Consider the following 21,163-nt stretch of genomic DNA (forward strand, 5'->3'; position numbering starts at 1 on the left):
GTAGTGAAGGTGGGAAACAAGGACAAGGAACAGATTTTCTTTTTTTTTTTTTTTTTTTTGGTACCAGAGATTGAACTCACGACTACACACTTGCCAGGCAGGCACTTATGTCACTGAACTAAATCCCCAGCCCCAAGGGACAGATTTTCAATCCTATTTTAATTTCTCTTAGATGTGGATTACTGGCTTCTTTTACCACTGTTCAAGTTGATTCAACTCTGAACCCAAGTCTCTCACATGTTATGTGAGATTCTTTCACAGCCTCAGGAAAAAAAGAGTCATGGATGGCCATAGACTGTATCTAGAATTCAAATGAATGTACATAGTGTTCTCAAGCTCTTCACTACATAGTTAAGTGGAATAAACTCTGAATTAGAAGTCATAATTTCAAAACTGATTACCCTCCGCCCAACAATATCAACAATCTTTGATTTTCTAACCAACAAAAAGTCATTTAAGAGAAGAGATAGGTGAACTTCCTGGTAGAAAACAAAGTGTCTTACGATTCTTAAAGCTTTAAACTGTAGCTGTTCCTTTCCTATGAGTACATTAGAATGGGCTCTTGTGCGCTGGTAGTTTTGGATAGAAAGACCTTTTAAATTTGTTGTATGTTCGTGAAGATGGCAAACCAACCTTAGTTGGCTTTCCTCTGTTTTCTCTTACACTACTTGGGACAAGGACAAGATGGGAGTGCTTCTGGCATACACCATCACATCTGGCTCCTGCTTATTGTTTCTACATGCTAAACTCCAGCTTATAAAAACTATGCTCTTCAGTGCTGAAGCATCCTGGTTGGAAGTGCATATGACCCAAACAGGGCTTTTACAAAATTTTGGATCAAAGGAGAGATCTGGAGTTTTAACATCCCAAGTACTTGTGCAATATCCACCTGGCACAGTTCACTTTTTCGTGTTTGAGTACCATACTACAGCACTACCCATTACTGCAGAGATGAGATGACAAGTTAAAAGCAGAAGCAATATCTGTGTGGAAAGCATCTGACCCCACAACATCTGTGCACACCAGACCCAGACAGCAAAGTCACAAGCATTAATCTGTGCTCCTGGGAGTCACAGGCATTTTCGTGACTACTAGGTGGCTGTATGGGACAGGCACTCTGTAGTTCCCATTTTACTAACGGAGGGAACAGATTCAAGCCGAATTCTTCAGAACTCGTGTTTTTAGGCACTGTACCATATAATCAGTATTGCCTTGGTCTCTTGTGTGGCCCTTTAACATGGAAAAACTGACTTCAAACTTAGAGCAGGTAGGTGATACATTATAACAAATTTTGAGTATCTGTAAATCATTTTGTAAGTCCCTATGTAGTTTAAAATCATGGAGGTTAAGAGTGGTTTGGAAGCACCAGAAAGGATGGACAAGGCAAAATCAGGAGTACTGCAGGTTGATTAAATATGTCAAACAGACCTAGCTTAAGAAATTGGGAAGAAAAGGTGAGGAACCTAAAGACTGAGATTTCAGAACCATTAATCCAATACGATATACAGACCTTATCTGGTTCTCAGTGTGAACAAATGAACTGAGTTTTGAGACAGGAAAATATGACAGATGTAATGACATTTGTCATTTGTGTCAGGGTGGTCAGAGAAGATAGAGGACTGTAGATAACATGATTGCACTCAATAAGAAAATTACCGACCACAGTGGGTTAGCCCGGTTACACTCCTAAAAATGCATCCGTTCCCAGACCTGCACAGCCATTCCCCACCTCCCCAGTCAGCCTCCCCTCTACAGTGGACATCGCCAGGCACGCTGCCTTCCTGTAAGCTAGGGGCTCAGGTACCGTCTACATCTGATAGGCCTATGAGAATAGCTGCTGCCCATCACACCAGGCTATGAGACAGTTGGCTCCAGAAAGCGGTTTCTCATCTAACTTGATTCCGTGTTGGCACCTGCCACTCTGCAAAATTATCAGTTGCAATGAATGAGAACTGTTGAGGCTTTTGTGTAGGTATACCCCCAAAGCCTCATGCAGTCATGGGTGGGGCTTTTCAGAAAGGGCTGAGTTCAGTGTGTGTGATTACTAAATTGGTCCACTGATTGGCTGAGTATAATTCATGGCAGGATTAAGGGTGTGACACCGCCCTAATGATAAGATACAAGAGAGAGAGGCTCTGAGGCCCCTCTGCCAAGCTACCCTGCCTTGGAGCCAGGCAATTATGAATTTAAACTTTCATAAACTGTGAGTTAAATGAACTCCTTTCCTCCTTTAACTCCAGGTGTTAGGCATTTGTCTCAAAACTTTGCTTGCTCAAGTGCTGGCCTTCTGTCCCAAGCACATGGTTCCCCTAGACCAGCAAACGCAAGATGAGATGGAGCAGGGATTTTGTGTGCCTCAAGCCTCATGCCAGGCTGGAGTGCAGCTCAGTGGCAAACACTTTTTCCCCAGCCTGCTAGGTACATGACAGGAGGTACATTTTTTTTTAAATCTTTTTTTCCTTTTTATCGGTACCGGGGATCGAACTCATGACTGCCTACAAGGCAGACGCTTATGCCGCTCAGCTAAATCCACAGCCCCTCAGGAGGCACATTTTACGAAAGTGAGCTTTTACACTGTTTGCTAAATTGACTCACGTTTGGACAAGATTCTAATGTTCATGAGAGTATCTCAGTAGGAAAGAGGAGTTTTAGCATTTCTGAAGCCAACACATCTTGACTAGGTTCTAAAGTTGAGTGAGAACTGGTAGAGAAAACCATGTTGCTCAGAAACAGATGCAGCAGAGGGCGCTACAGTCCACCACTGAGGTCTCAGCTGGCTGGGGGACACGCACAGCCAGAGGAGGCAGTGAGAAGTGAAAGCAGCTTCTTCCCAAGGGCATTTTCTAAAGAGCCCTGGTTTGCAGAACAGCATCAGTTTTGTGCTCGCCCAAAGCTTTGAGGGACCTTCGGTCAGCAGCAGAACAAGGGCTCCTGCCTGTTGGAATATTCATGACAAGCAGGACTTCACTGACAAACCTACTTATAACTGGTGCCTTGTTAACTGAAGTTTCACTACTGCAAAAATACTCAATCTGTTATGCTGCAGAGCAAAACAGTATTTGGCTTAAAGAATACAACCTTAGGCACCAGAGATCTAGAAAGTAAAGAATTCAGATTTATCTTCTCTACCTAGCTGCCTATCTATTTTTGTGTAAGAAGTTTACTTAGATTTTGGGGGTGATTATACCTAGGTACATGATACTTGGACAGCCATTTCTGACAAAATAGGACTTGTGAGCAGTGCTGAGCTCAGCAGTCTCCTTTCCTGGCCTAACAGTGTGAGAAGAGTTCACAACATGGTTGCTGAAAACGGTCACAGTGCTGTGCTTTGACCATGCTGCCCCACTGTGTGGAAGACACCAGCGAGACTTCCTGCTGGAAGAGCAACAGAACACCACAGTCAGATTAGTCACCCAACACTCATTTATTGTTTCCGTGTGCAAGGCACTGTGGCAGGTGCCAGGAGAGAGAAGGGGAAGACACAGACATGAGTTCGAGTGGACTCTGCCCTCTAGGAGCGTACAATCTAGGAGATAACTGTGACGCCAAAGAGTGAGTGATGAGTCACAGGAGACCATGGACTGCAGGAAGCTTTCTTAGCTTCCACGCCCACAGCCAGGCCAGGCCAGGGGCAGCTGGCTGGCTTCTCATCCCATGGCTGTTGGTGCAACTGGCAGGAAGAGGCAGCACAGGGCCTGCTGGGCTCTGATGGACTGAGCTGCACCTTTGCTCTCAGCTGAGGCTCCGGGTATTAGCAACAGCACCTACTATGCCGGGAGGATGGCAGGGAAACAACCTGACTTACAGAGGGAGACTAGCACATGGGGCACCCAAGGTGGTCTGTACCCGAAGGGCCGAGCCCCACCTTTACAGAGGGACAGCACAAGGAGGCAGGGCAACAATCCTGGACTCAACACCTGAATCCAGGCACTCATGACTCAAGGCCCTGGCAACCTCCTGACCTCTCAGCTGTAGACCCCAGACCAAGGGATGTCCTCATAACAGTCCCACTGGTACAAAGCCCAGCAAAGGGACCTTTAGCATCTTAATCACAGCTATTGTAAAGTTGGAGCTTCCATGCCCTTTGCCCTCATTTGTAGAAGACCCCTTAAAATTTTTTTTTTTTTTTTTTTTGGTCTTTTTCCTTTTTATCGGTACCGGGGATGCTTGCAAGGCAGGTGCTTATGCCGCTGAGCTAAATCCCCAGCCCCAACCCCTTAAAAATTAAAAAACAGAAAACTTGAGTGGTTCCCCCAACTCCCTTCCTGACTTTGGTACAGACAAGCAGTTTAAGAAAGGGTTTTTGCTTTTTACTGAGAGTGAATACTTTAGGGGGAAAGTGCAATGGTTCTGTTACCAGCAAGGCGCAACTCTGATCTGCTCAGTAACCTAACCTGGCATGTAAACCCACAACCCCAAGGCGCTCAGCTCCCTTGGTGTTGGTTTTGGTTATTAGGACAAAATGTCTGATCACCACTCTGCACTACTTTAGGTAGCTCTGGATGCTAAGGGTTGAAATTGTCCAACAGCTTCCTAAGCTTGAGCAGAACTCATAAAGAGGCACTGAAGTCAAGGGAAGGGACTGCTTTTTAAACACAAGCTGCATCAGAGGGAAAACGTGAGGAGGAGCTGCAAGCCAGATACTAACTTCTTGGCCCTGGCCTAGCAGAAACACAACATTGCCACAACAACTTGTGGCCCCCAAGAGCCATGGTCACTTCCTGCTTGGTTCTGCCTTTCCTGTGTTGCCTGGGCAGTCTTTCTACCCTGCAACCTCAGCAGCAGGGGAGCTGAGCCTCGTGCTCCCGCTTTCACCAAATCTCATCAAATTCATCAAAATAGTTTTTGTTCAAAGATGAATCCAAGGCTGGAAGTACATGGTACAGTAAGCACTGTGGGGATTACATACCTTGTCAGCCCCGACTTCATGGCAGAGGAGCACTACCTTTAGACTCTACCATAAATTTATACCCATTGATTTGCTAAATGCCGGAATGGAAGACAATGACTTGGAGACACCAAGTAAGATTTAGGATAAACAGTAAGGCTCACTGCATACCCACCCCAAGGCTGGCTAAGGGTGGAGGCCAATCATACCCACCAATTTGGGAGTTTTTTTACAAATCCAGCCCCAAGGAACTGCACCTAGTGAGATATTGCTGTGTGCAGGAAATGGCTTGTATAGTGTCTCCTGATTCAGGTGAGTCAGTGGTGAACAGAAGGGCAACAGTTAATCCTGGTATCCAGCAGGACACAAACAGGCTACCGCACCGACAATGACTGACCTACCTGCTTCTAATGCACACCCTGCACCAGATCCCCTCTCCACATGCATTGAAACACACAGCCAATGGAATTGGAGAAACTACAATATAGAAATAAGAAATAAGCAAGAGCTGGGGGTATTAGATGGGTTTGGGCTGATTGTGGAAGCAGTATAGCTTTTAAACAAAAGCAATGATAAAAACTTGGTTTATTTATTTTTCCTTTCTATAATAATTACATTATACCTGGGCAATGGCTTATAAGATTTCAGATATTGCAACGAAAAATATATTGTGAAATATCACTTTCTGTTAACATTCTTGTGAAAAGACTCTTAGTTGACAATCCTGTAAATTTTATTAATACATGAAGTTGCCACAATAAAGGCAAAAAGGGTAAATGACTTTCTCTTGACCAAAGTAAAAGACTTTCTCTTGATGCTGTTTTGTACCTGGACTATCCTGTGCCTCTTCTAGTGAGTGTCCCTTGAAGGCATGTCCCTCATGCTTTGGCATGCATGCCCATATACAGTCCTACATCTACATACAAATAACTACCTTCAGCACTCAGGTGATAATACCTTCACACATTGGGCTACAGTTGAGAATCAGAAATCTACAAAAACTCGATTCATATTTTTTAAATACTTTATATGGTAAAAATACAGCAAAAATAGTTTTTGTTCAAAGATGAAAATATATACTGCTATGGTCATGGTCTAAGGATGGTTTAAGCAATCTCTGGCTCCAACACTGTGCACTGTAGGGTAGGCTGCCTTCAACCATGGCTTCTCCAGCTTCAGTCATTTATCAAAGCTAAAATCATACTGTGGGAAGAAGAAATTTGTGTTACATATTTCCTTAAGAATCCTCCTACAAAGTCTCATCTGTCCAAAATGGCATCACTGAGAATCTTCAAAGAACACTCACTGGAATAGAAAACAAGCAAATATACCTAAAGCAAAGAATACATAAGGACTTCTCAACACCCTAGTTTTTTCAGTAAAAAAATGAGTAATTCGGAGTGAAGGCTGGGGAGTATGACTGAAAATCAATTAAAAGTTATGTCTGGGCAAGAAGCTCCTCCTCTAGCAAGATATCTACACACACTATTGCTATGGTGGAACACCACCCTCACCTCACCATCCTATATCCCCTGCTCAGGATTCTGATGGGCACGCAGCACTTGCACTGGGAAGCTGGCCTCTCGGCCTGGCATAGCTCATCATCTTCCTGCGTGCTCTGGCTGACAAGCCAGCCTGTATCACCATCTACGAGTACCTCACACAAGCCAGACTGGAACCTTTCTGTGTTAAAGTTCTGTGTAATACCCAGGACTACAACAGCCAACCAACAAAGCAACCAACAAAGTCTACAGTGACGACTCCTCCTTTTGTCACACGTGGTGCTGAACTATCTGACACATAGCAGTCACCCAAAGAAACGCTCCATTAAAACCACTGGGGCTAACTGATGATAAACAGCCATTTTCTTTTTATGTGCAGAATCAGCCTTGTTCTGTTAAAATCAAATGACTAAACTGCACAGAAATACCCATATGTTTCGAATGGTATAAATGATTAGTTGTCCAGACTTAACCATATCAGATGTACCCAGGGCACAACCTATACTAATGGCAGTAACTAACATTTCTAAAAGATGTTTCAGAGTTTACTATAGAGCAGAATAAACCTCAGTGTCTCTCATGTTAACTGCTCTTACTCCACACTACAGTCCAACAAGACTGGCATTGTTCATAGCCCATTTCAGATGACAAACTGAAACAGCTTAAGAAACTTGCTCTAAACCAAAAACATAGGCAGCAAGGATAGTCTCTTTAATAAACGGTACTGGGAAAACAAGTTATCCCCATGAAGACATTTAAACTGGATCCATCTCTCCTACCCCATATACTAAAATGAAAGCGCTAGATATGAAAGCAAATTTTGAGGCTATTGGAAGATAACAAGAAAAACATCTGAACCACAGTCACAGGCAAAGACTTCCTAAAAGCCAGCAGCACAGGAAATATCAAGAATCAACAAATAGGATTAAGTTAGATTAAAAAGGTTTTATACAGCAAAAACAATAGTAAAGAGATAACCTATGAAATGGGAGAAAACTTTTGCCATTACCATTCTGATAGGACTAGTATCTAGAATATGCAAAGAACTCAAAACAACTCCAAAACAAAATAATACAATAAAAAATGGACATATAAATTGAATAGATACTTCTCAAAGGAAGTACGTATGGCCAATAAGCGCATGAAAAAAATATTCATCTTTATCCATTAGGAAAAAAAAATCAAAACAAGATTTCAGTCTTCCATCATAATAGCTATCACCAAGAACACAAGAACAACACATGCTGGGGAGACTGCAGGAAAAAACCACCGCTTAACTAGTACAACCACTATGGAAATCAGTTTGAAGATTTCTGAAAAAACTAAAAATAAGCTAGATATGGTGATACATGCCTGTAATTTCACCAGTCAAACGGCTGAGGTAGGAAGATTTCAATAAACTTGAGGTCAGCTACATGGCAAGACTCTGTCTCAAAAAACAAAACTAGAGCTGAGAACATAGTTCAGCGGCTCAGTTCCTGCCTCAGCAAATGCAAGGTCGTGAGTTTGATTCCTGGTACCAAAAAAACAAACTAAACCAAAAAGACTAAAAATAAAAATTCATTTGACCCAACTAATCTGCGTGGGGTATATTCCTGAAAGAATTAAAAATGTCAGACTATGGCAGTAGGTGCACACCCACATTTATAGCAGCACAATTCACAGCTAAGCTCTGGAAGGAGACAGCCTAGATGACTATCAATGGACAAAGGGATAAAATGTGGTATGTGTAGGCACGATGGAATACATTCAGCCACAGAGGAGGAGAAAAATTACAGTATGTTTCTTGAGACCATAATAGTAAGTAAAATAAGTCAGATTTAGTTAAGTATTTTATGCTTTCTCTTATGGGTAACCCAAAATATAAAGAGTAAGAGAAAAATGGGGTGGTATGAAATGAAGGCAGACGTTTTGGAGATGGGGAATGAGATCCCAGAAAGGAGGGAGAAGAGGGGTGGGGCATAAAGGGATCAAAAAACACTAAAATGATCCTCACATGTACCAATTTACCAAAATGAATGTACCTATCATGTATCACAAACATGTACTAATAAAATAAGGAAAGAAAGAAGGGAACATGCCCTAGGTTACATGTAAGTGGTAAAGTCCAGATACTTGTAATCAAAGAATGAATGCACAGACTCTTCCACTTTATAAAGAAGGTAAATATTTTTTCCAAAGCTAATTCCATTTCTAAGCCTTGATGTCTGCTGTGTGCAAAGTAACATGCCAGCTGTGACAGGCAACAGAGAAGCAGGATAAAGTCCCTGCAATAAAAGCTGGTATGTCAGTAATAAAACCACTTTTAACAACAGCAACCAGAAGGTAAAAGGGCTACAAGGTCATCCTCTGAGAGTGCAGTCTCTTTCATCCTGACTCCTTGAACTATGAAATACACTAAAGGTAAAGCACGTACAATGTGACTGAACATGACAAGGGAAGAAAAGACAGAAAAAAGAAGAGTGTAGTTAATAAGGAATGCAGTCACTCACGCAAACCAGTTACACAAGTTGTCTATTTTTATTTTGCTACAACTAGAACTGTTCCTCACACTTGTCCCTTATTTATGCTACAGATAAACTCCAAGGCTTTGCATGTGCTAAGCACATGTTTATCAATACCCACTACCCCACTGCTTTAAAATTCTACAACTGAGAGTGCAGGAAAAGAATAGCAAAGACAATTTTAAACATGCTGATAGCCTGAACAACTAAGGAATAACCAGGGCATCAGAGTGACTATAGGCCAGACAAATGCTGAATCACTGCAATATATGAAAAGTCTACAACCACTAGCAACTCACATAATCCCCGAAAGTTCTACAATGTTAACCTAAATCCTAGAGTAAAACAACACCTCACCCATCAAAGGTAGACACAGCATTGAGGACAGCAGGCGGACTTCAAACTCACCTATAAAGATACATGAAGAAACAAAGCAAGTGGAAACCAAGTTTGATCATGGCTTCTTTCATGTGTGACTTCAGCTGCCCTCGATTGTGTATTTCTGTTGGGTCAAACACTCCCATGTTGCCACTTGGCACCATAATGAACCTAATAATGGATATACATATAGGAGGAAAATCACATCAATAGCAAAGTAAGTAACCAATGATGATCAACTAAGCAGCCTTAAATGATTACCAAATGTAGACTGTCACAGTCTACCACTACTTTTCCTTTGCAGATTACAATACTGTTAATTTAGAATAATTTTCTGCTCTGTGAGGTAATTATAGCAACACTCCAGAGAAGGTATCTTTGTACACTGAAACCCTTTTACCTATTATCTGTAGAAACCAACCAAACCAGTCATCCCAAACTCTTTTCCCACTGCAGTTAAAGAAGTTCCAAAACCAAGCACCAGCCAGGTGTGGTGGCACACACCTCTAATCCTAGCATTTGGAAGGCTGAAACAGAATGAATGCCACAAGCCCAAAGCCAGCCCGAACCCTGTCTCAAAAACAAACAAGGGGGGGCTGGGGATTTAGCTCAGCGGCATAAGCGCCTGCCTTGCAAGCAGGCAGTCATATGAGTTCTATCCCCGGTACCGATAAAAAAGAAAAAGACAAAAAAAAAAAAAAAAAAAAGAAAAACAAACAAGGGCTGGTGATATAGCTTAGTGGCACAAGCGCCTGCCTGGCAGGCACAGGGTCTTGCGTTGATTCTTGATACAAAAAAAATCAAAATGAGCAAACATAAAAACATCAAACACATGTCATCAAATTCTAAGAAGCTTGTCTATGGGGATTTGGAACTTGGGTTACTTTGAGAGAACTGGTATTTGGGCTTTAACACCCAGACTGTGGGTGCCCCTTGTGTACCTCGTGTCTGAACCTCTCCTGCTCTCCCTGTCAGGGTTCCATACATTCTGTTTTTCAACTATCAATTCTATAAAATGCCAAGGCATATCTGAATTCCACAGATTTGAAATTCTCCCCCAAATCCTGGTGGCTTACCTGAATTGAGGGCATTTTTTTTACATATCCAGATAAACAGTCTGAAAAAATACTACTGTTTGTTAACTACTAGGTAATCTAAGGAAAGTGTTACTACTTTCTCGGTGGTCCTTAGAAACTTCCTCTTACAGCACTCTTTCTTATGATGAACAGCCTATTAAAGTCCTGCCCAATTCTTTTCCATACCACTATTTTCAGAGTTGTCTCCTTCCCTACAATCACAACATTGTTCCTGCACTCTATTTCTGCTTCCTGTTTTGTGAAATGGTTTCCCTCCTTGCTAGTTTCTCTCCACTCAATTGATAGCACACAATGTCTCCAGGAAAATCTTCCCAAAGCATCATTTATTTTCATGTCAATTTGGCTGTTTAAAAAACCATATATAGGGGCTGGGGATTTAGCTCAGCGGCATAAGCGCCTGCCTTGCAAGCAGGCAGTCCTGGGTTCGATCCCCAGTACCGACAAAAAGGAAAAAGACAAAAAAAAAATTAAAAAAAAAAAAACTATATATAACAAAGAGATAAAATAATGGCTAATAAACACATTTAAAGATCAGGATCATTAGCCATCAAAGCAATGGAAACAAATCACACTGAGATACCGCGGGGGCCTACTCTTCTGGCATTTCTAACGGAGCTGCCCGAGGACTCCATCTGGGACACCAGCACATCATGACCTCCTCAATTGCTGTCCCCATTGTCACTCCCATGTCTATGCCTCACTCAGAGGTCCACAGAGAGCTGGTTGTACCAATTCCCTGTGTGACTGGCCCTCAACAGAGTGCAAGGGGTCTGCGTCCCCATCAAGGGCTCAGGTGGGGTGCTGGTCTACGCAGCTGACCATGGCAGAGCATAGCAGCCTCCACCCCAGAAGACCTACCCTCTGGAGAGCTTCAGAGAGAGAATTGTCCCTGGCTCTGGTGCTGTCTGGCCCTGGTAAGGTTGCCCTCCTCTCACCCCACCTAAACAGTCTTTTCATGGTCCCTATTCTCCAATCTTCCCTCTATTCTCTTCTATGTCCTTTTTATTCTAACTGCACACTATAACATCATGCTTATAAGTAGTTAATGAATGGTTGCAACAAAAAAAAAAATCTTAGATATAAACAAAGTCTAAAAATACAAAAAAAAAAAATACTACAAACAAAAGAATTACAGGATTGTCAAGATTATTCCAAGGTGCTTCACAGGAAAATATGCTATGTATAACAGTCTGACTACAAAATTATACTCAATGTTTTCATGGTCTGTTTTTGAGCAAATGTCTTCAATTTATAAAATATATGGCAAGTTACCTAATTTGTGGGCTTTAAAATGTAACTTTCTTTGGAATATAGTACTTCATTATAGTTTTTGAAATAGGGTCTTGCTATGTGGCCAGAAAGGCTTTGTTGTCCAGGCCGGCCTTGAATTAATGGTGATTGCCCTACTTCAGCCTTCAGATTACTGGAATTACAGACTTGTGGTACCACACCTGGTTTCTTTGGAATATCTTAATTACAATACACTCTAATTTAAAACAAGTACAGAGTTGGGCATGGTGGCATAGCTCTGTGATCTCAGCACTCAGGAAGCTGAGGTAGGAGGATCACCACAAATTCAAGGCCAGCCTGGGCTTCAATGTGAATTTAAGGCCAGCCTGGACTGTATACTGAGATCCTGTCTCAAAAAACATTAGGACTGGAGATTCAGCTCAATGGCTCAAGTGCTTGCTGGTAAGCGTAAGGTCATGAGTTCGATCCCCAGTACTAAAAATAAAAACAAAACAAAACAAAACCAAAAAACAAATAGAAACTTCAAGTATAAACAAAGAAGCCTTATATTTATTCTCAGGCATTTGATCATTCTGAAAGGAAAATGAGACTAAAGACAATTAAAAAACAAATCTTTTATCATTAGAACACAAATTTTATAACTTTATGCAAGTAAATTTGTGCCTTACAAGATTTAGTCATAGAAATGACATCTGCCTAATAGTCAAAATGAACAAAAACTTGTTCTGACCTACTAAGGCATTTGATTGTTCTTTATTACTGGCACATATTTTTGGGGCGAGAAGAGTGTTAAATTTCATTTAATAAATGTTTAACTGCTCCAACTCAAAGTAATAAGAGAGAATACTTACCGATATATATTCCAAGTGGCAACAGGTAAGTTGAGAAGGAAGATAAACCAGTGCAGTGAGACAAGCATCAATACGCTGACAATCGAATGGCCGATCATTTCTGGAATTACCCACTACAAGGGAAGGCCACAGTGTTACACTTCACTGGTCCATCTTTCTGGCTGTACATATGATTTGAAGCTAAATCTATGAATGTTCCAGGAGTTTACAAGCTACAATTTCAAAACCATATTTAGACTCAGATGTTAAAACTGCTGTAAATGCTTACCCCATGCAAATACATCAGAGCACAGATTAAAAGATAAAGCACTTAAATTTCAATTCCATTTTATCCTGAACAAAGGTTTGGATTTATTCACTAAGCAGGTTTGAATAACAATATTAATTTACTTTCTGTTCCAGCATCTAAACTAAAGCGTCTGACATCCACATGTAGTCACCATTTAAGTTTGGATATGAATCTTAAAACACACTCCCTTCTCCAGAATCCTAAGGAAACCATTTGTTTAATGTTTTAATGAAACAGTGCTTTAAACACTTAGGATAACAGATGAAAGTGGACTAAAATAATGACCAGGAAGACAGGTCCTGGGTCCAAGTATGACCCCCCTGTCCCTCTCTGCTATCTGCTCACTGTGGAGTTCTGAATTCTAGTGCACTCCCAGCCATGGCTGCAGGGTTCAACTCACGAATAATATTCCTCTCTTCATGGCACAAAAATTTTAAAGCAAATTAAATGGTAGTGGAAAAAACTGACACTCCATAAGAAGTTCAAGGTCAGCCTGGACTACAGAGCAACACTTTGTTCCAAACAAACAGAAAGGAAAGACTAAAACTAGGCTTCCGCCCCTAGGAAGGAGCCTGGTGGATTCTTCTCTGGAGTAATTTAATGACTCAAGAGAAAACACCTATAAAAACCTGCCATTTTCAGATACTCCACTAAAGTACAAGTAGACATCAGCAACATTACGATAGTCTCCCAGTTAGTCAGCAACCATAATCCACCCAGTGAGCTTAAAAACAAATGGACAGCCAAGTATTACAAATTTAAGGAAAGACTTCAAAATGAAAGACAGCACTAGGTGTGGAGGTGGGGGGACAAAGGGAAAAAACCTAGAGAAACATATAATATAGGAAGCAGAAGAAAATTTCAAAAATACTATAGCCAGTCTCAGAATTAAGCAAGTCAAGCATAAACCAAGAGAACAAAAATCTCTTAAAAAGTAAAATTTTAACATACATGCTAGCCAGGGGTTTAGCTCAGGAGCATAAGTGCCTGCTTGGCAAACATGAGGTTGTGAGTTCGATCCTTGGAACCACAAAAAAAGAAAAAGAGAAATTTTAACATACATGCTACATTTACTAGAAAGTTAGATGATAAAGCAGAGGAAACCATAAAACAAGAGATAAGAAAAATAAGAAAGAAGAATTGGCACATCAATTATCTAGTTAAGAAAGTTGTAAGGCAGTAAGAGACAAAACAGAGGAAGATATATTCAAACAGAACACAAGGAGCTGTGGATACAGCTGGGCAGTGGAGCACATGCTCAGCATGCACAAGATCCTGGGCTCAAACCAGCACCAAGGGAAAAGCACAAGGAAAAGGAAAAGAAAGTGAGAAAGAGAAGGAAAGAAAAAAGAGAAATTGTCATGCTCAAAGAATCTATCAGGTATTTAAAATTATGAATGAAAAAGACCTGAACAAAAAGTACCTATGCCTAGCGTGCTAACATGGGCCTATAATCCCAGCACTCAGGAGGCTGAGGCAGGAGGACTGCCACAAGTTTGAGACCAGCCTGGGCTACACAACGAGTTCAAAGCCAGCCCAAACTACATATTGACAGCCTGTCTTAAAAAAGCAAAACAAGGGGCTGGGGATTTAGCTCAGCGGCATAAGCGCCTGCCTTGCAAGCAGGCAGTCGTGAGTTCGATCCCTGGTACCGATAAAAACAAAAAAGACAAAAAAACAAAAAAAAAGGCCAAAGACACCCTAGTGCAAAACCTTAAAACACCGAAGACCAAGACTGTAAACTTCCACAAAGAAGATAGGTAAAAAAAACATCACATAAAAACAGAATCAGGGCTTGGAATGCAGCTCAGTGGCCCAACATTGGCCTGGCACATGTGAGACCTATCTGGCTAGGATTCCATCACTGGCACCATTAAACAAAAGTAGGGGGGGAAAGGAAAAAATCAAAATGGAATCAGATGGCCCATTTTAACAACACCTGACATCAGAATACTACCAAGCCATGTCTCTAAAATCCAAAACAAAAATCCTTTCCAACAAAGAATTCTGTGCTCAGACAAGACATCATTCAAGTGTATGGGTAAGATATTTTAAAATATAAACATTTCAAAGTCATTTCGCATGTTTCAAATCTCAAAAGGCTACTGCAATAAAATAAGGTCCAATTGTAGGCCAACATACAAAATCCAGGAATAAAAGGATCTAGCACATGTCCCAGAATGAAAACTAAAGCTGACAGGAGACAGCCAAGAGCATGAGGTCTCAAAGAGAGACGTACCCTGGGAAACACTTAACTGACAGGTTATTTCTTTTAACACATTTCAGCATGTGACGTGCTACAAAGATGTACTTATTTATAAGTAACAGAAAACTCAGGTAAGATAGAAAGGTGGCAATTATGAATATTGGAAAAGACAAAGCTACCCAGGGAAAAATAAAAGAAAAATATCGCTGTATTTTCTGAGGCTCAGCAATAAATACTATTTATATAGCAGCACATCATAATGATATAAACTGTGAATATCAATTTAGCCCAAAAATCAAAAAAGATGGGAAAGTAAACAGATTCTTAAGGGGTACCTAACACACTAAATCTTCTCTACCATACTAAGAAGTCAATGCATAATATTTAAAACTGAGAGATCAAAAAATAGCAGGCCAATATATAAGAGAATAGTGATATAAATGCCAGGGAAAAACGGGTAACCCAAATACGCAAGGCAGTTAGGACTCAAAAGGTCAGATAGGGACTGCTGTTACTCACTATGAACTTTGCAGTGCCATCAGCTCTGTCTTCACATATAACTTTCATAAAAATTATTATTAAACAAACTATTTAAAACTTTAAATCCAAGAAGCAACTATTCCAGCAGAAGAATCCTTTCTTTGTACATACTAGTTTTGTGAATGAAAACAAACAAAGCACCTAAAATACTGAGTAATCTTTTCACTAAAAAAAACCCATCAGTTTACAAAAGAAGAGGAATGAACGTAAGTTATTGGAAATTTTAACTTTCCACAGTACATTTTTCTAAACAAAATACAGCTATTTTTCATCAAGGGCCAGAGGAACTAAAAGTAGAATGAAGATGTAAGGATACATGGGAATCATGTTTAGGTCAAGCCAAAAGCACTTCTCCACATCCCATTTACATATGGACTTTCATCCAGAAAGCTTTACCTGCTCATCCCATAAAATGAACCAGGAACAACTGGTTTCCCTGCTAGACAGCCTGCCCCAACAAAATAAAGTTCTGACAATACTAAAGGCAAAATGGCCTTAAAACAAGTTAACTAATTAAATTCACCACATTATAATCTCAGTACACAGAAGGATCACTAGAAGTCAAGGCCAGCATATGCCACACAGTGAGTTCAAGACCAGCCTGAACTACATAGCGAGACCCTGTTTCAAAAATCCAACACTCCGGGGCTGGGGGTTTAGCTCAGTGGCATAAGTGCCTGCCTTGTAAGCAAGCAGTCGTGAGTTCGATCCCTGGTACCGATAAAAAATGAAAAAGACAAAAAAAAAAAAAAAAAAATCCAACACTCCACTTCTCCACAACCACCAAAAGGAAGGTTTTCCTTCATTCTAAAAGCCAGCCTAAGTGGTTTCCCCTTGAATAGTAGCAGGAGGAGGTTTAGATACAGAAGATGGAACAACTCTGCTCTTATAGTAAACCTCTATCTAGCTTGAATAGTTGTCTTTGGTAGACAAAGAATATAAGAGTACAGCACTGAAATTTCAAACAGACCTTCTAGCATAATTTTATGATCATAAATACTAAAAACACAGCAGTTCTATCAAGGTTCCAATAAATATGCACCCTAAAATCAACATGCACTCTAAAATCAAAACTCGTATGTTGACTAGCTAAAATAATCTTTACTATGGAAAACAAAGAATGGACTTTCAAGTCAGAAAATGAGCAAAGAAGTATCTTACCTTGTTTAATTTTGAGCAACATGATCTAGCATTAATATAATCACATTCTAAATCAGACAATGTAATAATCTGATAATCAAGATAAGGAATTATATTTTTTATTGTATTTCTATTATAACATACGTACATAAGGTACAGAAAGCAATCCCAGTTGCAAGGCAAAATTTGATTTGACTTGTAAAAGTTATGCTTTTCTAAAGTGTGCTTATTAGACAACAATTTTCTCATTTACATTCCTTCAAAAAATTATTTTCAGGCCTGTGGTTTAGCTTAGTGGCATAAGTGCTGGCAAGCATGAAGTCATGTGTTCAATCTCCAGTATCAAAAAAAAAAAAAGAATATAAAAAATTATTTTCACAAAATATTTATTCTTTTTATTGGAATCAAGTCTGACTCAGAACTTTTAGTTTGAGTTCCTCAAATGTGCAACAGCCACAATGAAAGTAATCATTATATACTGCAAATGTACTGATAAAAAAATTTTTTTTGAGCCAGGGTTTACTATGCAGTTCAGGCTGGTCATGAACTCACTTTGTAGTCTAAATTGGCCTCAAACTTAGCAATCCTCCTGCCTCAGCCTCTCCAGTGTTGGTATTATAGGTGTACATGCTGCTTACAAATTTTAAAAATATGAAAGAGCTATAAGAAATGGAAAATAAGACAAACAAAAAATATTTTCAATGTTAAAAGGCTGAAAATGTAACTCAATGGTAACACAGTGCAAGATCCTAGGTTCAAACACCAGTATAGAGAAAAAAAGTTAAAAATCTGAATTCTCAATACTTCAAAATAGTGTCTGTAATACATCCATAAAATGTCCTTAGAGACTCAAAAAGCATATCAACAAACACAACATGTTAGTATGTATACATCATAGTCACCATGACAGTGGTTATATTATATATAATTGGATTATAGCCAGGAGTGGTAGCACATTCCTGTTATCCTAGTACTGGGGAGGCTGAGGCAAGAGCACTGCATCAAATTAAAAACCAGGCTAGGCTGCCCAGTGTGGTGGCACAGACCTATAACCCCAGCACTCAGAAGGCTTAGGCAGGAGGATCACCCCAAATCCCAGGCCAGCGTAGGCCACACAGTGAGCTCAACGCCAGCCTGAACTACACAGCCAGATGCTGTCTCAAAAAACAACAAAAAAAGATCAGCCTGGGCTTATGTTCATAGTGAATTCCAGGTCAGCCTTAACTACACTGTGAGACTCTGTCTCAAAAAAAGGAAACAGTTGAATTATTGATTTTTTTCTTAAAAGTTTTTCACTATTTTCCAAACTCTACACTGTAAATTTATATATCGGAATTAAACAAGTGTGTTTAGTACAAACATACAAACAAAATTCAATTTTTATTATTACATGTTTGTAGTATATCCTGCCTATATTCATTATGGGTAGTTAATACAGGTACATAACAAAATAAATTTCAAGGACAAACTGACATAAAACAAAAAGTCCTGAATTAAATGAGTCATAGAAAGATGGGACTTGACCTAGCAGAGTCTACTTTTGTTCAGTTGAAAATGTATGTTTTTTTGTCTTTTTTCTTTTTATCGGTACTGGGGATCGAACTCACGACTGCCTGCTTGTAAGGCAGGTGCTTATGCCACTGAGCTAAATCTCTAGCCCCGAAAATGTATGTTAAAACAAATCAAAGCCAAGTATGCTTAGAATCCTAGCACTCTGGGAAGCTGAAGCAGAAGGATCACAAGTTCAAGCCCAGCCTGGGCATTTTAGCAAGATAGTGTTTCAAAATAAAAACAAAACAACACCAAAGAAACACATTCAGTGCAAAGGTCCTAGATTTAATCCCTAGTACTAAAAAACAAATCAAAATAAAGTCAAAAGAAACATTCTCAACTAAATACTAAATAGCTTCATAACTCATTTTTCCACAAATGGGTCCTTCTCCACTGTTTTATTTCTATGATGAAAGTATCACTTGCTCATGTTCAAAATATGGAAGGCCATAAATCAATCTGCCAATGACAAGTCCAAAGATCATTTCTTCCTTGTGCCATATTATTTCTTCCTTCCATCTGCTTGATCCTATGCCTTGGTTTATCTTCCACTCTTTCCAGTTCTAATCCGTTCTTTAGGCTTACCTTCTCATAAACTATTCTGTTCTTTTAATTAACTTAGACAAAAATTTTTCATGTACAACATAATGTCTTAAGTATATACATTGTGTAACTAGGCATGATGGTCTCCTAAATCCCAGCATTTAGGAGGTTGAGGCAAGAGGATTTACATTTGTGAGGCCAGCTTGCACTATACAGTGAGACCTTGACTCAAAAAACCAAATATAAGTAAATAAATAAAATAATAATCTACATATACTATAACAAACAGCTAATTAACATGCCTTACTAGTTATCTTTTTTGCGTTAAGAACAGTTAATACTCAGTATTTTTCACAAGTGTGAAACACTGTTAACTATAGTCACCATACTGAACGATGTATATCTTTTTTTTTTTTTTTTTTTTGTCTTTTTCCTTTTTATCGGTACCGGGGATCGAACTCACGACTGCCTGCTTGCAAGGCAGGTGCTTATGCCGCTGAGCTAAATCCCTAGCCCCTGAATGATCGATGTATATCTTGAAATCACTTCTAGCGTTTTCTAACCTTTGATCACTTCCTCTCAATTTTGTCAAAAATTGTCACTGGCTCTGCTCTCTATTACCTGTATAATAAAAGTGAAAGCTCTTCCCTTAGCTTTCAAGCATCCAAAATCTAATCTGGTCTAACATCTCAATCACACTGAAATCACCTATGTTCCAGGTCTACTCATTAACCAACTCCCAACCACTGAAATGACCGCACCTGTCCCTGCACCTTTGCTTTTGCCCTCCCTTCCGAAGGTTTCGGTCACCAAAGTTCAAATAACTTCCTACATTTTATGTTGTCTACTATTCCCATTTCCATCTCATTAACACAAACTGCGGCAACCCTAAAAACAACAATACACTCAACTTCATCAAAACAAATCCTGAGGGGCTCTGGAAGTGCAATTCAACGATAGAGTACATACATAAAGCCTTGGGTTCTATCTCCAGCGTAACAAAAACGAAACACATTCTGAATGTACCTTAAACAGGCCACCTAACATTTTACTTTAAAGCTGATGTAAACCAAGCCAATCTTAAATGAGCAAACTTCATTTTCCAAACTTCAAATAGTCTAGTTTCATTTCTCTGAGTGCAACACAGCTTCCGTTCCTTATATGACAAGAGAGGCACAGGTCATCAGAACTTAGGCAAGTGAAGGGAAAAAAAAAAGTCAAGCAAGTAAGCAAGCTTCAGCCCCAGCCCTAGTAAAACTCAGGGCGTTCTCATCAGAAATCTTCAAAGTAAACTCTGCTGCTCCACCGGAGGCAGTGAAGTGGGATTGGTATTTACTAGACAACTGCTCTGGGGCTGGCACTGCACTGGGTGCTTAACGAACGTTCTCACCGCACACATCTAGAAAACGACTACTTCCCATTTTAAAGCTATGAAGACCGAGGCGTGGACAGGCGAAGTAACGTGCACAACAAGTAACTTGCTGAGCAGGAATTCCAAACTTTGCTCCTTTCCACTAAAACAGGCTGCCTGTCCACAATGAAATACGGAGCCACAAGAAAACCATGGTCTGTACAACTAACGTAGCACGCTCTGGCAAACAAGGTTTTACTTGGATCAGAAAGTAGTAGGTGCAACGCCCATGGAAAGCGGACGAATGCAGCATTCCTGATGCATTCTTCCTATAGTTAATTACTTAAAACTGAACCGTGCGTTCCCCTTCTGCTTTTTAACACTGCACAACAAAGGCTAGACGCTCCCTCCTGGAGCGGGAGAAGTCGCAGCTGTGGTGGTGATTGCAGAACCTCCATCTACTCTTCTGAAAGTGCGGCAGCAAACCCTGCAAAACAGACACCTGCAGAAGATACTCTTGACTTGAACATCTAAGTCGGAAACGACTTCTGACCTCGTTGCGGCACTAAAAAAGAAATGAGTTCCCGGACTGCACGACGAGTTGCGCGGGGCCGTGGCTGCAGGACGGCGAGGCCCGAGCACCGACCGCGGCTCCCGGCCGTGGGTCAGGCCCTGAGCGCCCTCCTTAGCCCCGCGCCGCCCCCGCCCGGCCCGCCTGTCGGCCAATCCTATATCCCAGCTAGCCGCCGCCCGCTTCAGACAAGGATACGAAGTACACGGAGAGGAAGATTAGCGCGCAGCAGTCCAACAGAGAAAAGACGAACACCACCGCCTCCATCCTCCGCCGCCGCGGAAGCTCCCTCGGCTAAACACGCCGGGCCGGCCCACCTCACAGGCCGGTTTCGCACACAGTGTGCGACCGCGCGCAGAGGCCTGACGGGAGATAAAGTTCATATAAGAATTGCAACCGGACGCCGAGCCATGCTGGGAAATGTAGTCCACTTGTGTGAACGCTTCCAAACAGTGGGCAGGGCCTCTACGTTATCTGTTAACTTTAGAAATGTTGACAGGC

At 40.7% G+C, this 21,163-nt stretch overlaps 1 protein-coding gene across 2 annotated transcripts; it reads right to left on the bottom strand.

Annotated features, from left to right (window-relative positions):
• Window positions 1–5,898: 5,898 nt before the first annotated feature.
• On the bottom strand, window positions 5,899–21,026 carry Cnih4 (cornichon family AMPA receptor auxiliary protein 4). Of its 2 annotated transcripts, XM_003474510.5 has the most exons (5): window positions 20,861–21,025; window positions 16,668–16,736; window positions 12,472–12,584; window positions 9,303–9,443; window positions 5,899–6,091 (listed from the first exon to the last, which is right to left on the bottom strand). In XM_003474510.5, the coding sequence occupies exons 1-5, from the start codon at window positions 20,927–20,929 to the stop codon at window positions 6,064–6,066; spliced, it is 420 nt and encodes a 139-aa protein (XP_003474558.1). In that variant the 5' UTR covers window positions 20,930–21,025; the 3' UTR covers window positions 5,899–6,063. The 2 variants fall into 2 exon arrangements, with proteins under 2 accessions (XP_003474558.1, XP_005005637.1); XM_005005580.4 differs by lacking the exon at window positions 5,899–6,091 and having other exon boundaries at window positions 9,303–9,396; window positions 20,861–21,026.
• Between the last annotated feature and the right edge of the window lie 137 nt (window positions 21,027–21,163).

Source organism: Cavia porcellus, unplaced genomic scaffold, assembly GCF_034190915.1.
Source record: "Cavia porcellus strain 051 isolate PalLab524CR breed Dunkin Hartley unplaced genomic scaffold, mCavPor4.1 scaffold_26, whole genome shotgun sequence".
NCBI lineage: Eukaryota > Metazoa > Chordata > Mammalia > Rodentia > Caviidae > Cavia > Cavia porcellus.